General features: G+C 40.4%; 1 protein-coding gene across 1 annotated transcript in view; it reads right to left on the bottom strand.

Annotated features, from left to right (window-relative positions):
• Positions 1 to 10,747: 10,747 nt before the first annotated feature.
• Positions 10,748 to 19,568, bottom strand: part of LOC109421974 (protein GPR107) — an 18,561-nt gene continuing 9,740 nt past the window's right edge. The window contains exons 8-9 of the mRNA XM_019696610.3: positions 11,654 to 11,814; positions 10,748 to 11,586 (exon numbers count right to left, since the gene is read on the bottom strand). Coding sequence (XP_019552155.2) covers positions 11,442 to 11,586; positions 11,654 to 11,814 — 306 coding nt within the window. The 3' untranslated portion in view covers positions 10,748 to 11,441. The remainder of the gene's footprint in view (positions 11,587 to 11,653; positions 11,815 to 19,568) is intronic.

Below are 19,568 nucleotides of genomic sequence, written 5' to 3'. Positions count from 1 at the left end.
AAAAAATAAACAAATTTATAAATGTGGAAATACTAAGTAAGCTCAGGATGATTTTATTTATCCAAACATTGCAAGTAGTAGCTTAAAGCCGCTAGTTTCATTCATGCAAATTATTGCCGTAAGTCTTATTGCCAGAACACAAATTTGGAAGACGACATTTTACTAGAACTAACCTCCCGAGGAATGTGACTATTAATGACACATAATAGAAAGGTAAACAGCTACAATCACGAAAATGAATTGATTCACATTACTGACCATCAGTAAAGTTAGTGAACATTTGATTCAAATAGCAAACAATATATTGTTTAATTAAGATGGCAAATTATGAGCAAACCAATCGTCAAAAATGATAACCACAAAAACTACAGAAGATTTTTTTGAAATCTCAATGTAAACATCTGGGACGAACATGGGAAACAGCAAATATTCACTCATATTTCGTCACAGGCATCGATTTTATCTCCACGTTATGGTTTCATTGGTATTGTTAGAGTATGCTACCTCTTGAAAATTAACACATTTAGGCGAATTCTACGTCTTCTAGAGTGAGCGAAATTTGGACCCATTTTGTACGAAATTTGGAACCCGTGCACGAAATTTGGCACTTTCAAACAAATCAAAACTAATGCTGTAACTATCTCGTATAATGTGAAGTTGCCTAATTTATATTTTTCTTGGGAGCTACAGTACCAGCACTAAATATTATTGAAGAAATTAATCTGATATACTTTATGGTAAAATTTCAGACGTTTATCAAACTTTGAGAATTCTTAAGTGCACGAAATATGGGCGCCTCACGGTAACTCTAGTTTTACTGAAAAAATTTTAAACTTCTTAAATAATTTATTTGTGTCCCCCTTCAGAATGTCAAATTCCGATAAAAATTTTCCGAGGGGGGGGGGGGTGACATAAGAGGAAATCGAAATTTGTGTCAGCCTGATTAGCTCTCTTGTATCTTGACTATCGTAAAACACGGATCATTACAACACTCATGAGAAAACCCCCCATTTCAGGTGAAGATATGACAAAGCCACACCTCGAATTTTCAAGGGCACAAATCTGAAGAATCAAACGACGGATTGCACTGAAAAGTTGATCGATTGGTCACCACCAGCGGCTGATCAATCTATCAACTTTTCAGCGCTTTGCGACTTATGGTTCTGCAGATTTGTGCTTTTGAAAATTCAAGGTGTGGTTTCGTTCTATATTCACCTTCATACTGTTTATACCAAGGTTGTTAATCGATAAATTATCGTTATCGCCGATAAAGTTAACGTCTGTTATCGTTTATCGTCGATAACGATAACGTCTTCAGACGGACTCGTCATCGGCGATTCAGTTAACTGTGGAAATTATCGACTCGATAACGTCTCCGGAAAATTTTCTTCGCGATCTGAACCGTTGTTGATGTCGTCACTAGGGTAACTAGATTTATCGCAAAATTATGGAAGGTACGTTCTTCGCGTTGATTTATCGTTTGATTATCGTTATCGAGGGATTGTCGAGCAACTTTTATCGTTATCGAGTTTGCGTTGAGTTAACTGTCGATAATTTATCGGTTAACAACCTTGGTTTATACAGGATTTATTGTTAGCGACACGTTGCACTGCGACGATTTACAGAATTCGCCCTTGGATGAAGGATTCTTCGAATTTGGTAACTTGTAGAATGTAACTGGAGTTACATTTTCGTACCGCTCTAAGATCACGCACCTTTGCTGCAAGAATCTGTTTAAACTCTGGAAGCTCGGTCTGGTTGAAAGAAGCTCCTCATATTCTACGAGTCAGGAAATCCACCACTTGCGTTAAAAGGGTTACGACGAATATCTGCGACATTCTGGTGAGCTACTGATCTAACGTAAATGGAGCATTCATCTACTAGACAACGCAATTCCTATGATGACCTTTCGAGAATCTTTTGCATATTTAGAAGACCAAGGATATGGGACTCAAGGAGTAATGTTGTGTTGTTGTGTTGCAGCGTCTCCATGCAGATGACACCTTCCGTATTGCCCTCCTCTGAGCTCTCCAAATGGTACAACTTTTTTGCGTCCGAATCATTGGATCGCTATATCATGTCCTGGAACATAGCCTTCTTCTTCTTTTGTTGTTGTCGAGGGACTTTAACCCAAAGGTCCTTCGTCCCTTGCATAGCCTTAAGCGTGGCCATATTTCATAACGTCTAGCAAAAGTAGGTAAGGGTGTAGAATAGAAATGGGTGTGAACTATTACTGGTTGGCCTGATGACTGATTTGAAGCGGACGACGTTGATGACATAGGATTGAGTGATTTTACACGTTTCTCTTTTTCCAAATCTTCTATCATCGATTCTACCTTGACCAAGGTTTCGCTTTAGAGGCTTTCAAATTCAATAATATGCTTTTTTCCTGAATTTATACATTTTCTTCCTCTACGGAATCGGGGTGATGATATTATGAACGTCATTGTATTCTCCGTAGATCACCTGCAGGTTCGTCGTGTAAACTCTCAGAAGGGGAAGTTGAAGTCTTCTGTTCTCGTCTTCAGCGGTGTACAGAGTATTAGCGATCGCCGTGACCTAAGCATTTATCTGGCATCGCTTCATGGTCAACATCTTCACATTATTCGTATTATGAATGATGGTCTTTGGATCTGTAGTGTATCTTTTATAAGCCACGGAGTTCAAGTGTCTCGTTGCGGTTGCTAGCGACGTTGTTGATCCGGGTTGCCGTTTAAACATTGGTGATGGGGATCCTACAGATATGCTCCGAACATCTTCGTTTGCAGCCTAAGGGACTCCAGCGGATTTCGCAGACCAAAAAAGCTCGTTTCGCAGCTGCAATTTATCTTCTCACCTTGCGGGTAACATCATCATAGCACGTCACTGAAGTACACAACCTAGTATCACTTCGTCACCACTACCTTGGCCAGATCGATGTTGACCACCAGCAATCATTTGATTCGAATTCTGTCTGTCGCTCTTCCATTCCCATAACAATTCCTCAAAGTGATCTTTCCACCTGGCAGCCACCACACTGAACGAAAATCCCCGCCAGAAATTGAATGAAAATTGCCTCATCCGAGCCCCATGCCTAAGATCAGATGATTTTTGGAAGTTTGTCATTCAAATGCTTATCTGACAGAATCAAAACACACGGTATAAAAATCCTTCAAAGTAACCATTATAATCATACAATTCAGAATCAAAACAAATCCAGGTGCGGATGATTATCATTCAAAACTCATACAGTCCACCGGTCGTTTTATGAATGAAATTGTTTGCAAAATCTGATGTTGCTCATATAGACGTTGTTGTATGTATTTCATTTTTTCTAATACTTTGCAAAACAGCTAATATTACAACCATCACAACTAGTTTGAACGAAACTGATTTCAATTGAAGTCAATTCCAAGCAAACTAGTAGAATGGTTGTAATATTAGATGTTTTGAAAAAAAAAGTATAACACATTTTCATTGTATGAATTAAACTTTATTTAGAATTTTCGTATACAGAAATCACATTTCACTTTAATCTTACATTCACTTTTTTCACACTTCACCGAAGTCAAACACTTTTACGCGACACCTTTCCTGCGGCACTTCAACTTTGGAATTTTGAACTGGCATGGCGCTCCAACAGCTAAATGAAAATCAAACTAAAACTAAATGATTTTCGGAACGCGGCTTTGATAAAGTATGTTCAGTTTGATTTATCATAATGCTCATATGTTAATTCCATCTTTTCATATTTGACTGAAAGGCAGACAACATACAAAATAATAGAATACAATGAGTAAATAAAAATCCGCCATTGTTGTTTAGAAAATTATTCGGTCGGGATTGTCATTCAGTTTTGGGAATAAGCGCTTGAGCATACGCTCGAATGAGGATTCATTCGTTGGGCGGTGGGGATTTTCGTTCAATGGTCGAATGATTTTCGGTATGGAACACAGTGGAATATGGTTTCTGATGATTTGGTGATGATAATCATTCACAACAAACGTCAAGCGAAAAATCATTTATGTTTGCGTCTATTTTTGTTTTATAATAGGATGATTTTTATTCAGTAGAAGGCAGTAAAATCATTCTGCTGTGAAATCATTCGAAATTGAGATTCTGCGGATCTGTATCGCATTGAATGAAGAATCATTTTCCGTTCGGCGGGGGTTTTCGTTCAGTGCATAGTGGTTTCTGCTTTTAGTAATGTTGCGTGTACGTACACGCTGCATTACACGAACACCACTTGAGTTACTGGTTGAAAATAGTAAACAAAGATCAGCTGATCCCAGCAAAATTAAATGGGCATATTTTCAACCAGTAGATTTGCATTAGTGTTCGTGACACCGCGCTACGAAACCACTATTATAGGGTACTGCAAGCACCTGATCTAACCTCGCTTTGTCTGACAGTTCAGCGAGCTTGTTTACAAGGTGTTAGAATTTTTAACGGGCGGCGAAAATTTAATTTACGTCTTCCGTCCCGAAACCATTGTGATACGGAAATATCGATTATATTCAACTCTACTAGTACAAAACCAATCGTCTATTTACCGTTTTACTGAAATTGTATCGAAAAACAGTTTTTCCGGATCTCCGCCAGAGACTAAGTCCATGTAAACAAGCTCGCTGAACTGTCAGTGCACGGCTTCGTGACGTCATCTTGCAGTATCTTATTGTTTTGTCTGTGAGCAGGTTTCCATCGCAGTCGTGTCAACAAGCCGAAAGAAGATGTTGTTTTTCTCCTCACATTATTGACAGTTTCGCAAAATGCAAATCTTTCTGTTCCATACCCAAGTAACCACAAGCATTATATCATAACATTAATTCAATCGCATTATAGTTTAGCTAATGCAAGATAACTTTTATTCTACATCTGTCATGTAATGAAGCGTTACATCTACATTATGAAAGCATTAAAGCATTATGGGATTTTGACAGTTCGGTATAGCTCTATAGGGCCGTTGTTTAATGCTTCATTGCATTATCATGTTAAAAGCTTTATGGAAAGCAATAATGCAAACATTTATTACTTTATATATGCCTTTACTAAGGCTTCCATCACTGTAAACAGAAAAAAACACTCAGTTCGAAGAAAAAAACTGTAAAACATTTTTAGGAACAGAACCATTGAAAAGAAAGGAAAACAAACCCAAATTTTCATGGATTGCTGCGTAGCACTTAGGTTATCATGCTCAGATGTTGCTGTTTGAAAATTTTCTGGTTGGGACATGAAGACAATCAGATGCTGAGGGAACAAAACTCATGTGGGGTAGGTTTCCTTATTTATGGGTGGTATGCAGATCGCAAGAAATTTCTTGGCCTATCTCGATGCGTGGGAAATTCAGGCAAGGAATCGCTCAAGAAATAAGAAAGCGTCGCTTTATTCCGGATCCTAGTACGGAGCTAAAACGAAACGTCAAATTAAATGGGGCTTGCTGTGTTAAATTTCTTGACCATTCCGGTCACGGAAAAATAAAGCACTGAACGAAAATTACTTGAGCGATTCCGTTTGAAGTGCATACCTCGCATTAACATAGTGCTCCGATTTCTTAAAAGAAAGGATAAAAGCACTGTTTGTATTGTTCCTAATTTATTGTGCTTTTTGAACACATATAAAAACAAAAAGAACAGAATCAACACAGACAAATTTATATCTTTATATTATCTTCGTTTGTGGAATCAATCGGTTCTGTAATCGCTTGTTTTCGACTAGGATAAGTTTGGGAAAGTAAGATAACTGATAGCATGCCGATCCCAGCACAATTTTTAGAGCTGCTGAAAACACAACTCAATAAGGCACGAGCTGAGTAAACGTTATCTTATGTTGCACATTTTTCCAGCTGCAAAATACATTTTCATCGTAACACACAGCGTTAGCGCGTCCGACTTCCATCGTGGTCCAGTTTCAGCAGTCTTGGTTCAATTCCCGAAATAGAATAAAAAATGAGAGTGAGAGTATCGGAACAGGTATGGGTAGATAAAAATAGATTGACAAATGACAAAAATACTTTTTTCATTTTGTTGACATGATGCTTTAAGTATACATTCCATACGAATTCATTGCATTAGCTATATGGCACAAGCATTTTATATGCTTTAGCAATCACCACAGTAAAGCTTGCTTTAAATCAACAATAGTAGCGCCACTTTCGACTTTAAACCTACTTTAATGGTACCTAAATGACAAAACAACTTTATATCGCATGTCATATAATACACTTTAAAGCGAAATTAATGCTCTATATCCAGCGTCATGGTTACTTGGGACTGCCTACATCGCGTTGGTCGAACTGCCACCTTAGATATAGCAGAACAGACACTGTTTGGATCGCACATCCTTGGGGGACAGACGCTTGGCACGCACCTCCTCAATTTAGTCAATGCAGTCAGGAGGATAACAGTGCCTAGACTGCACTACCAGTTAAGCACACAATTCTTAGCTGGTGGTCTTTGTCATCGATCGACCCGTGGAAGCATGAAGTAAGAACTTGTGATGACCACAGCTATGTTGAACGCTTCAGGTTGTCGACTTACCATTTAGAAGCCAGTTAAGGCCTCTTTATATTGACCCCAATTCGAAGTTGCTTTCTGAAGAGTTTTCTAACCATGTTCTTATTTTTTTTGAAGATCGCTGCTCCAGCATGGGACTTTCCTGTCAGACATGCCTTACCTTTGAGGGCAACTTTCTTAGTACGATTGTATAATTTTATTATTCTAAATGGGACTCACCTCGTTTGTTGATTTTACTACTGTCCCACGTGGTGAGCGCTGGCTTTACAACCGATGATAAAATGCTGGTTTTTTGCCGGCAGCTGATGACACATTTGCAGATTGAGGACGACATCGGAGCTTCTTATTCATCACCAGGAACGTTAGCTGATACTTAATCCACTAAAGACCCTGGAACCTTCATCCTTATGGCTACGATGTCTCGAACGATGAATTCTATAGTGAGAGTAAAATTAATTTTTCCATTTACTAGAATAGCTGTCCTTGGAAAAGGATGGCTATCATCATTGAGTGACTTACTTCTAGGTGTTGTAAGACCCAGTGTCCTATGATTCCTAATACACGGTTGCTATACACGCAGAAAAATGTCGCATATTTGAAACAAATGCATAACCACTTTGATTCAAATTCATTACTGTTTTTAAATCAAAGCAAATTAATATTTAATTCTAATACCAAGCGACTTTGATTCTTAAATAAATGTATTAGAAACAAAGTCGTTGTGTTTTTGATTTAAAAAAATAACTACTTTGAAATAAATATAGCATTTTGCACAAGTATATCCGCCGGCATTTTGTTTTTGTTGAAAAAATAAAAGACTCGCCGGACGAAATTGTTAAAATAGAGGTCGTAGTAAGAACACTAAAAACATTCAATTTATTTTAAACGTTTGGTTTGTCGGATGACACAGTAACTGCCTTCTTTGGTAAGTACAATGAAGTGAAACTTATTGTTTATTTCTAAAATTCATATTTCTCCTTCTAAATATCGGCTACACAGCTAACCTGTTCAGCAAAATCGAGCGCAAGGATCTCGAGGAACTCAATCTGTAGCTGATTCTAGCGGATACAAAGAAAGTGCATGTTGCCGTAATGGAGAAAAGACCTGGTAAGCATCTACTGTTCATAAAATTATGTTTACTAAGGAAACCTTTTTTGATTGACAGATTCTTCCTCCGCTATTCCACTGAACCTTCCGTCGAATCTGCGTCTGCAACTACGCTGCCTCCACCTCCACCGGCTGTTGCTGATACAACAAGGGACAACTGCACAACAACTTACTTGCTACGAACAGCAAACATGTCGATGTTCGAAAAGTATAAAACTGCAAAATTCTGAAAACTATTGTTAAGATTATATATTTAGCTCAATCTAGTAAATATGATTCCCCAAAAGTCTTATCCATCTTTATTGGATTATCTACTTTGATTGAATACGATCTTATAACTAATGGGAGCATTTTGATCACATGCTCTCAGTATTTATTAGATCGCAATCAATCAAAGCAGATAATCCATTACGAATATATTTTAATGGTCTTTTTGAAATGTATTAGTATCAAATAATATTATTTTTAAAACGAAAATAATATGTATTTGATTCAAAATTATGTGTTTTTTTTAATCAAAAATAAATATTTTTGAAATAAAGTAGAAATTTATTTGTTTCAATGAAATTGAATATTAGAATCAAATATTTTTCACTTTGAATTTACATTCAGGCTTATGACAGCTAGACTTAAAAACAACAAAATAAATGCTTTGAAGCAAATACTTGCTGTTGTTGATTCAATAAAAATCGCACTTAGGCCGTGGATCAATGGTATTTTATTTTTGTTTCAAAGTCGTTTATTTTAGAATTTAATATATATTTTTCTGCGTGTACTAACGCCAAGTTGAGATCTTCTTTGGCAAACCTTTGAAGAAGTACGTCCGATGCTCCTTTTGCATTCTGTAGGTTTGCCTGAACAATGCCAATATGCATTGTTCAATGTGATGACGATCCACCTTCTTGTGAAAGGCGACTTGGAATTTGTGCCTTGTGTGGTAGATTCTGTTGAGATTACTGGGACCTTCCTTTTTAATTGTAATTAGTTACTGTCGTTTTCACTACTGTTGTTATCCATTTTCCGATTCGCTTAGGCAGTTCATTCTTGGGATTCAGTCTTAGACGAATTCCCCTATTTGACGCTAGTAATGGCGAGAGCTAGCTCAACATAATTTCCATCTTTGCATATCCTTGTCCAAGCCTTTTGGACTCGATGAATGCCATTATTTGTTCGTTGCTTTTCATGGCACTTTTCGGCAGGTAGGACATCTTGGTAGATTTGCGATCTTCCATCCAATGTCTCTTTCTGGGACTTCTATATTCATGAGTGTGGACTGCAGACTCCTGCTTTTGTGGATGTTTATACCGTTGCAGTCGTAGGTACATCGATAATATGGCTAGGGATTGACTGGAATGGCCTTTCTTGATCGCTTTTGACTGGTGTTTATAGGCGGTTTTTTTAAATTAAATTCGTAATTTAACTTTACGTTTCAACCTACTCTTGTTTTTCGGTCATCTTCGGAACTCACTGTCATATGGAAGGATCAAATAAACACATATTCACATTATTACAATCACATAATTACAAACGATTACAATTTTCGATTTGATTGATCAAACACTTTCAATTTCCACTGCGCCTTCATTCTTTGGGGTGGCACACTTAATTCTAATTATCTATGCCATGTTTCGTCTCTGTGTCGTCCTGTTCATTGTTGCTCGTCTTTCAGTTTGTTTATTAAGCTGCTGTATGTGTGCGAGAACCCGTCTACGTCACCCTGTACCTTAACCGTCGTTTCTCTGTTTATCTTAGTGTGAACTACCTCAGCTGCTAGTCTGCTCGCGTTATTGATGATTCTCTCCAGAATTCAAATTCGAGAGAAATCAAATTGATGTCAGTTGTCTAGCGCGCGTTGGGTGAGTTCCGTCACTGATGCGTCCGTGCGTACCGAGTTCTTGTGTTGCGCTATGCGCTTGCCAAGTGTTTGAGATGGCTATCCAATATATTCCTTGCGTTCGCATGCTCCACAAAGTATAGAATACACAACGTTTGTCTATTTTAACAGTGGTACTCTGCCCCCACTCGCAAAACAGTCCCATATGAATAGGAAACCCAGCAAAGATGGGACTATTATGCGAGTGGCGGCAGTACTGTGTCTTTATGTTTTCTAAAAATAGTGGTTTTACAGGAAGCGGTGATGTCATGTTTTTTCAACGTCTTACTCATCTTCTCACTGAGACCCAGTATGTATGGGATGGACACGTACTTTTTCGGTTCCTCGTTGCATTCCTTCTCTAACGTGTTGTAATGCCGGTGTGCATGATATCCCACCGTTCATCGTTTGAGATTCTCCGGTTGTAGTTGTTGCGCGGAGAATGCTTTTCACCGTTCTATTGTTCTTTTGTCTACATTCCACGTCCGTCGGTTTGAGTGCTCGATCGACCAACGTGATCATCGTGTTTACCTTGTGGATATGCGGGTTGTAGTCCAGATAGCGACCATCCTACTGCTTGGGGAAGCAGATTTTCTGGAATAGCTCTTCGTTTCTCGTGAGTGTGAGATCCAGAAAGCGAAGGGATCCATTCGCATTTTCTTCTACGGTGAACCTCAGTTTCTCATCTTTGGCGTTGAACTGTCCCACCACCGGAATGGTCATTGTGTGGTCTTTTCAGTGGGTGTTGATTTCCCTTTAATCTTTTTAGGTTGAGGGATTTTCACCAGTTGATAGGTCATCTCTATGCCTCTACGATGATTCTGAGAGCAGGGACTGGTAAGGAGCTCTCGGAAAACTAGCTAAACGCTAGCATGCTACCTTGGTGGGCTCCCCAAAGTGAGCCATCGATGTTCGTTGGTGCAGGCTACGCAGCTAACCTTGAGGGTGCGAGCACTAACCCCTCTCTGAAGAACTACCTCCTTTGTGGTCCCGGAGAGATGTATGGTTTGTCGACAATGGAAATGTTGTTTAGTGGTCAGGGAAATGGTAGTTTATTGTTTGTGAGCAACAATGCCTCCTGAAAAACAACGAGCTAAGTTATTGTATGTTGTGTTTTGGAAAAATCTTCTGGTATATTACCAACCTTCCTACGGCTTACCACCATTTCTCTACTGCAACAAATTGGCGTACGAGAGCTTCATGTCACTTCCCAACTGCTATTCCATAGTTAGGCATTCTTCAAACTAGTCCAATTAAGATCAGTAACAGCGATCGATTATTTAGTGAAACTTCGGTACATTTGATTTTCATTGTTCAATTTATACACATAATGCAATATAACCTGCCATCATTCACTCACGTGGTCCAAAAAATTGCCCATTTTTGACACGGAGAGCTTGCAGTCTGCTGTACTATCTATCTATAAGAGGGGATTCTTTCTGATTCGTAATTCATTTAACGTATTAATGATGCGTACTATCATGTTGCAAATGCCAAAGTTCTATAAAGTCTCTACTGGTTTCATTAGAGTGAATAGGAAATTTATCAAAAAACTACCGTTCTTATCATTTTTGCTGTTTTTGGTCACATCCTAAAACTACAGGTTATCAGTATGTACTCTCGTCGGAAACACGACATAAGGATAGTTAAAAAAAAGTCAATCTAATCTACACACCGCACTGAGCTCCACAATATTGTATAAAAAAAACGCAAGATCACAGAAGAAGCTCCTTGTTGGAAAAACTATAAACCTCACTTGGGTGAGTAAACAAACTTCAATCGCATCAAATCAAAGTTCATAACGCGTAAATTGCGGTGAGCAGATTCGGTTTTGCAGCTATAATGTAGTTTACTCTTTTGCTTCACGCCCACGGGCAGTTTGGTAAGTAGTAGATGTTGATTAATATTATCGGTAATTGTAATAGTTACGACTAATAAATAATTACAAAAAGGGAAAAGAAAGAAACATCCTAGTCATACTCGTGGGACGATTCCCGTTTGCTGATCAAATTTTCCCGTTCCTCGTCGTTCGCGTCGTGCACCATGGTGCCACCCGGTAGTTGTGAACGATTTGTTACTTTGCTGATGCCCTCGGTTAGACCGGTTTGGGTGAGACTGCGGAGGGAGAACACAAGTGATGATGCTTTTCCTTTCTTCAAAGTTTTGAGAAATTTATACTTACATTTCAACTTCGTCATCATCGTCATCGTCGTCGGCGTGCATCGAGAAGTACGGATTCTGCGACACCGGACGGAACTTGTACCCGGTGAGGACGAAGAACACGTACGTGGCCATCTCTTTGAACATCTCGTCCAGCCAGGCGTACTGGAACGCAACGGTAATCTAAAATTGGCAAAGGAAATTGATAAAAATAAAAAATTAAGTCAAGCACACTGTGTAAGCATACAGGGGATAGACAAAATGATCGGGACAGGCAAAATTTTCCCTTCTCAAAAAAATTACAAATAGCTGTAACTTTTCGAAAAGTGCATCAAATTTTCACTGTGAGTTGATCAACTATTTGTGTATCAGTGAACAAAATTCGGGAAAGGTCGAACGATTCTGCACGAAGTTATAATGATTCTAAAAAAAGGTAAAATAATCCGATAGCCAACTTTGAGCTGTTATATCTCCGGATTTAATTAACCGAATGCAATGAAATTTTGACCATTTATGACTTATATAATGAGCTTCGAGAAACGTATGACATAACTGAAAATTTTCAACACGGAAGAAAATTATAGCGATTAGATTATTTTTCTAATAAAACATCAAATTTTCCTAAATTTCAACATCGTTTAAAAATTCAAGATGCTAATTATAGGTTATTTAAATTCCCTCTGATTTTCTTAAATACAGATATGTTTTGAAAGAAAGTAACAACATAGGCGGTAATTAATTGAAAAAGTAATGGGATGCATATTAAAAATAGACCAATTTACTAAAAAATCATAAAATTAATTGATTGATTGATTTGTCTTTATTAGAGACTTCCAGCCCTTGGCTGGTTCGTCTCTCATAAAATTAATGAAATCGCTATAACTTTTTCTCTCGTTAATAACTTCAAGTTGTGTCAAACGTTTTTCAGAGTTCATTATATGAGTCATAAATGGACAAAATTTCATTGCATTCGGTTAATTAAATCCGGAGATATAACAGCTCAAAGTTGGCTATCGGATAATTCTACCTTTTTCTAAAATGCTTATAACTTCGTACAGAATAGCCCGATCTTTTCCAAATTTTGTTCACTATTACAAAACTAGTTGATCAACTTCCAGTGAAAATTTTAGAATATTTGATGCACTTATCGAAAAGTTACAGCTAATTGGACATTTTTTGAAAAGTGGAAATTTTGCCTGTCCCGATCATTTTGTCTATCCCCTGTAAGTTAAATATTATCTCCTGGACATCCATTTAAAACCCCATGAAAGGGTTTGACCCCAGAATTCGAAGGAAATATTAATGCAGAGCCCGTAGCATGAGTGTTCTCTGAGTACTTCCACAGTAATTAACTGTGAGTTTCTTCTGCCAATGACCATTTTGCATGTGTAAATCATACTATACGAAGATAGTCTCATTTCCTTTATTTAACATTACATTACAATTGAGGGGGTTGGAATCAAAGGGGTGAAAGTGACAAATTTCGAATGAATTAAGTTTAAAGTGTGTCCTCCAAGTCTTCTTACACCATCCAGATCTCTTGCGAACACTAGCTTTGCAGGGTTTTTGTCCAACATTCTGACAAGAAGCCTTAGCCATCGCATCGTATGCTTCCAGCTTTTGCCACCTTCCGGATGCTAGGTTCGCCGTACAGTGCTAACGTTGTTTGCGAAATCGGTAAGAGAGAATGAACAGGAGAAAAGGACGGATGGAAGAATGGAGCAATCCCGAAGGACCCTACACGGAGAGACGAAACTACCCGAAAGTGAGTTCTTTCCACCCAACTTCGGGGTTGCGTGCATCAAGCCAATTTTGAGTTGATGGAATCGATGTTTTTGTTGAGTTGTTCCCGCTTGCTTCCATGTAAAAAAAAATTCCTAATTTTTGTTGAGTGTGTATTATGTTTCAATCAGACAACCCTCATATCGAGACGACCTTTATGTAATGTAGACACACCGTGAGTGTGTGTTGTCGAATGTTGTTATTGTTATTGTAAATAGTGAAAATAAATCATTCGTTCGAGTACTGTTAAGAAGTACACCGGTGTTTTGCTTTCGTCCCGATCCGTGAAATCCGTCCGCCGTTCGTTTTCCGTCCGCTGTTGTGTTGTCCACTGTGTGATACTTCCAACAATTTTAAGATTTTTCCACCCAACCGAAATTTTGACTAGGTTGTATTCACTCAAATTTGAGTACTGTGCTAGAAACTCAGCGTTGGCTTGACGCACGGAACTGCAAAAGTTGGGCTGTTTCTCTCTTCACTCTCTGACAACAACAGAAAGAGCGCATGAAAAGGGAGATGAAAAAGAACTCAAAATTGAGTTTAAAAGTACCTAATTTTGAGTTTTTCAGTTTCTCCGTGTACAAGTGAAATCTAGCTAAAAGCGTCACCGAAAGGAGAGCTTTTCTTCGATTACGACTAGCACTAGCACGTCTAGTAGCTCACGCACGTCCAGTAGCTCTGTCCTGTCTAGGAAAACTAAACCTAATTGGCCATCCCGAATCGGGTTTTAATGCAAGACGGCTGCATTTTGATGTCCGTGCTAGGAACCGTTTGCTTGTCTTGCAGTCATTTATCGCCAGAAATGACCTGGAAGTATGCAACCGCTTTGGTTTTTAGGGCTATTTTTCTCCTGAGTTATGGAAAAACCCTTAAAATTGTAAGAATATTCACAAGTTAAAATTTAACATGCAATAGAGCTCCCTTGGAATGTATTGAGAAAACCTCGTGAATTTTCCTGGAAATTGCTCTTTGATTCCTCTATAAACATATTCTCCGGAAATTTCATTCTGGATTTCTACGAAATTTACTTCATAAATTTTTCCAGTATCTTCAAGAAGTCCTCCTGCATTATTGTACGAATCCCTCCAAAAATTATCCAAGGAATTCTAACAAGATATTCCCGAAAGTTCCTCTGGAATTTTTTCCAAAATATCCACGAAAATTTATTCAGAAGTAGCCCGAGGATTCCTCCACGATTTTCTACTGAAATTCCATCAGGAGTTCGCCGGAAGTTAAGGACTTGCCCAGTTTCCGACAAATTCCTCCTGCAGATCCTCGAGAATTTCTCCAGAAGTTCTTCGGGAACTTACCCTGGGTTTCACCGGGAATACCTCCTGGAGTTCCTTGGGAATTTACCCAGGAGTTCTACTAGATTTCCTCCAGCAGTTACCCGAGAATTTCTTTAAAAGTTTTTCAGTAATTCCTACAGGAGTTTCTCGGATGTTCTGGGAATACCTTCTGGAGTTCTTCGGGAACTCTTCCAGAAGTTTCTCGGGAATTCCTCCAATAGTTCCTCGGCAATTTCTTTCGGATTTATTCGGGAATTTCTACAGGAGGTCTTCACGATTTCCTGCAGGAGTTCCTCGGGAATTTCTCAGTAGTTTCACGGGAATTCCTTCGATAAATTTCTTCCGGAATTCTTCAGGAATTCTGAAAGGAGTTCCTCGGGAAGCCCTCGAGCAATTTATCGGGAATTTCTCGGAAATTCTTCTAAGAAATCCTCGGGATGTCTTCCAGAAGATCATCGGAAATTCCTCTAGAAGATCTTTGGGTATTCTTCCAGGAATTCCTCGGGAATTCTTCCAGATGTTTCTGGGGAATTCTTCCAGAAGTTCCTCGGGAATTCTTCCAGATGTTCCTCGGGAATTGTTCCAGAAGTTTCTCGAGAATTCTTCCAGAAGTTCCTCGGAAATTCTTGCAGAAGATCCTCGGGAATTTTTGAAGAAGTTCTTCGGAAATTCTTCCAGGAGTTCATCGGGGATTATTTTAAAAGTTCATTGGTAATTCTTCAAGCTCTCTTGAGTTCTTCCTGAAGTTCTTGAATTCATCCAGAATTTCCTCGTCAATTCTTTCAGGAGTCCCTCGGGAATTCTTCCAGAAGATTCTCGGGAATTCTTCCAGTAGTTCCTCGGGAGATCTTCAGGAATTCTTCCAGAAATTCTTCGGAAATACTTCCAAAAGTTCCTCGGGAATTCTTCCAGAAGTTCCTCGGAAATTCTTGCAGAAGTTCCTCCGGAATTTTCGAAGAAGTTCTTCGGAAATTCTTCCAGGAATTCATCGGGGATTATTTTTAAAGTTTATTGGAAATTCTTCAAGCTCTCTTGAGTTCTTCCTGAAGTTCTTGATTTCTTCCAGAATTTCCTCTAGAATTCTTCCAAAACTTCCTCAAGAATTCTTACAGAAGTTTCCAGGAATTCCTGGAGAAATTCCCGAGAAACTCCTGAAGGAATTCCCACGTAGAATTTCCGAAGAACTTCTGAAAAAATTTCCGAAGAACTCTTGAAGAAATTCCCGAGGAACTCCTGGAGTTATTTTTAAAAAGCTCCTGGAGATATTCCCGAGGAAATCTTGAGATACTCCTGGAGGAATTTGCGAGGAACTCCGGTAAGAATTCTCGAAGGACACCGGGAAGAATTTTTGAAGAATTCTCGAGGAACTCCCAGAGAAATTTAGGATGAATTTCTGAAAGACTCCTGGAAGAAGACTCGAAGAACTCCCGGAGGTATTCCCAGAGAAATACAGGATAAATTTCCGAGGAACTTCTGGAAGAATTTCCGAGCAACTCCTGGAGGCATTCCTGATCAGCTACAGGAGGAATTTTCGGAAAACTCCTGGAAAAAATACCGAAGAACTGCTGAAGGAATTCCCGAGCAGGAGAAGGAACTCCTGGAAAATTTTTCGAGTAACTCCTAGAAACTGCAGGCGCAATTTCCTGGAGAAAATCCCGAAAAACTTCTGGAAGAATTCCCCGAGACGTTCTGGAAGAATTCCCGAGAAACTCCCGGAGAAATTTTTCAGGTACTCCCGAGGAACTTCTGGAGATGTTTTCGGGAAACTCCTGGAGGAATCACCAGGGAACTCCTGGATGAATCTCAAGGTAACTCCTGGAAGAATCCCTAGAGAACTACCGGTTCCCCAGGGAACTACTGGAGGAATCCACAGAACTGCACCGGGAGTTCTCTGGGGATTCCTCCTGCAGTTCCCTAAGGATGTCTCAAGGAGTTCCTTGGGGATTTCTCCAGGAGTTCCCTGGGGATTCCTGCAGGAGTTCCCTAAGAATTCTTCCAGGAGTTCCCTAAGGATTCTTCCAGGAGTTCCCTAGGGATTTCTCCGATAGTTCTCTAGGGATTCTTCCAGTAGTTACCTGGGGATTCGTCCAGGAGTTCCCTGGGGATTCCTCCAGGAGTTTCTCGAGAATTCCTCCAGGAGTTCCTAGAGAATTCCTCCAGGAGTTCCAAGGGAATTCCTCCAGGAGTTCCTAGGGAATTCCTCCAGGAGTTCCTAGGGAATTCCTCCAGCAAAACCTATGGAATTCTTCCAGGACTTGCCCAGCGATTTCGCCATGAGTTTCCAGAAAATATCTCCAGAAGTTCCTCGGGAGTACCTGGAAGAATCCTCAGGGACTCTTGGAGGAATCCCCAGGAAACTCCTGGAGGAATCCTCGGGGAACTTCTGGAGGAATCCTCGGGGAACTTCTGGAGGAATCCGCAGAAAAATCCTGGAGGAATGCCTAGGAAACTCCTGGAGGAATCTCCAGAGAAATACCGGAGGAATCCCTAGGGAACTCCTGGAAGAATCCTCAGGGAACTCCTGGAGGAATTTCCAGGGAACTCCTGGAGGAATTTTCAGGGAACTCCTGGAGGAATCCTCGGGAAACTCCTGGAGAAATCCTCAGGGAACTCCTGGAGGAATCCCCAGAGAACTCCTGGAGGTATCCTCGGGGAACTCCTGGAGGAAATCCCAAAGAACTCCCGGAGAAATCCCTAGGGAACTCCTGAAAGGATCCTCTGGGAGCTCTTGAAGGAATTCCAAGGGAACTCTTGGAGGAATCCTGGGAGAACTTCTGGAGGAATTCCCAGAGAACTCCTGGAGGAATCTTCAGAGAACTCCTGGAGCAATACCCAGGGAACTTCTGGAGGAATTCCCTGGGAATTCCGGGAGGAATCCTCGGAGAACTTCTGGAGGAGTCTCTAGGGAACTCCTGGAAGAATCCTCTGGGAACTCTTGGAGGAATCCTAGGAGAACTTCTGGAGGAATTCCCAAAGAACTCCTGGAGGAATCCCCAGAGAACTCCTGGAGGTATCCTCGGGGAACTCCTGGAGGAATTCCCAAAGAACTCCCGGAGAAATCCCTAGGGAACTCCTGAAAGGATCCTCTGGGAACTCTTGAAGGAATTCCAAGGGAACTCTTGGAGGAATCCTTGGAGAACTTCTGGAGGAATTCCCAGAGAACTCCTGGAGGAATCTTCAGAGAACTCCTGGAGGAATACCCAGGGAACTTCTGGAGGAATTCCCTGGGAATTCCGGGAGGAATCCTCGGAGAACTTCTGGAGGAGTCTCTAGGGAACTCCTGGAAGAATCCTCTGGGAACTCTTGGAGGAATCCTCGGAGAACTTCTAGAGGAATTCCCAAAGAACTCCTGGAGGAATCTCCAGAGAACTCCTGGAGGAATGCCCAGGGAACTTCTGGAGGAATTCCCTGGGAACTCCTGGAAGAATCCTCATAGAACTCTTGGAGGAATCCTCATGGAACTCCTGGAGGAATCCCCAGGGAACTCCTGAATGAATCCCCAAGGGGAACTCTCGGGGAACTCCCGGAGGAATCCTTACGGAACTCCTGAAAAATCCCCGGCGAACTCCTGAAGGAATTTTTGGAGGATTTCCCAGGGAACTCCTGAAAGAATCCTCAGTGAACTCTTGGAGGAATCCCCAGGGAATTCCTGCAGGAATCCCCAGGGAACTCCTGCAGGAATCCCCAGGGAACTCCAGCAGGAATCCCCTGGGAACTCCTGGAAGAATCCTCAGTGAACTCTTGGAAGAACCCCCAGGGAACTCCTGGAGGAATCCCCATGGAACTCCTTGAGAAACCCTTAGGGAATCGCTGGAGGAATCCCTGGATAACTTGTGGAGGAAACCTTGAGGCACTCTTGGAGGAATATCCGGAGAACTCTTGGAGGAATTCCCGAGGAACTCTTGGAGGATTAACCAGCGCACTCCTAGAAAAATCCTTAGAAAACTTCTGAGGGAATCCCCAGGAAACCCCTGAAGGAATTCACGGGGTACTCCCGGAGGAATCCTAAAGGAACTCCTGGAAAAAATCCCCGGAGAGCTCCTGGAGGAATTTCTGGAGGATTCCCTGGAGGAATCCTTAGAGAATTCCTGAAGGAACCCCAAAGGCATCCTTAGGGAACTCCGGGAAAAATCCCGGGGAACTAATGCAGAAATTCCCGGGAAGCTTATTGATGAATCCCCGGAGAATTCCCGGAAGAATCCCCGTAAATTTCATGAAGGAATTCTCGGGGACCTTCTGGGGGATTTAGTCTAGAATCTCAGAGAAGTCCCGAATCCCCATGAAACTCATGGAGGAATTTCTGGGAGCTCTTGGAATGGGGAACTTATGGAAAAACTCAAAGGAAGTTAAAGAGAAATTCCTGGAAATTTCCAAATGATATTAACGAGGACCAGTTTTCCAGAGATACTTCTTGAGGAATTCCTGATGAACTCCTGAAGTAATTCTCTAAGAACTTCTGGAGAAATTATTGAGAAACTTCTGGGGTTCTCCTTGAGGAATTCCACAGAGAATATCTGGAGAATTACCCGGGAGACTGAATGATTTTTTGTGGAACTCTTGTCAATATTCCCGTGGAACTGCGGAAGAAAGTTCCAGGAAAATCATGAACGAAATCTTAGGGAAATCTTGAAGAGATTCATGGAGTAATTCTTGGAAAATTCTTGAGGGATTTTTTAGATAATTTATAGAGAAATTTCCAGAGAAATCTCAATGAAATTTGTCCGTAAACGAGCAGATTAAATGAGGTAGTTTCCTCGAGCAAACGAAAACACGTCCTTTTCTACTCGCTACTACTTTTATTCCAATCATTGAGAAAAACAAAATGGAGGTACAATAAAAAACGCATGGGTGGGTAATTCAATTGTT

Source organism: Aedes albopictus, chromosome 1 (genome assembly GCF_035046485.1).
Source record: "Aedes albopictus strain Foshan chromosome 1, AalbF5, whole genome shotgun sequence".
Classification (NCBI taxonomy): domain Eukaryota; kingdom Metazoa; phylum Arthropoda; class Insecta; order Diptera; family Culicidae; genus Aedes; species Aedes albopictus.
The sequence above is the reverse complement of the archived record's forward strand: the minus strand, read 5'-3'. Positions and strand labels throughout refer to the sequence as shown.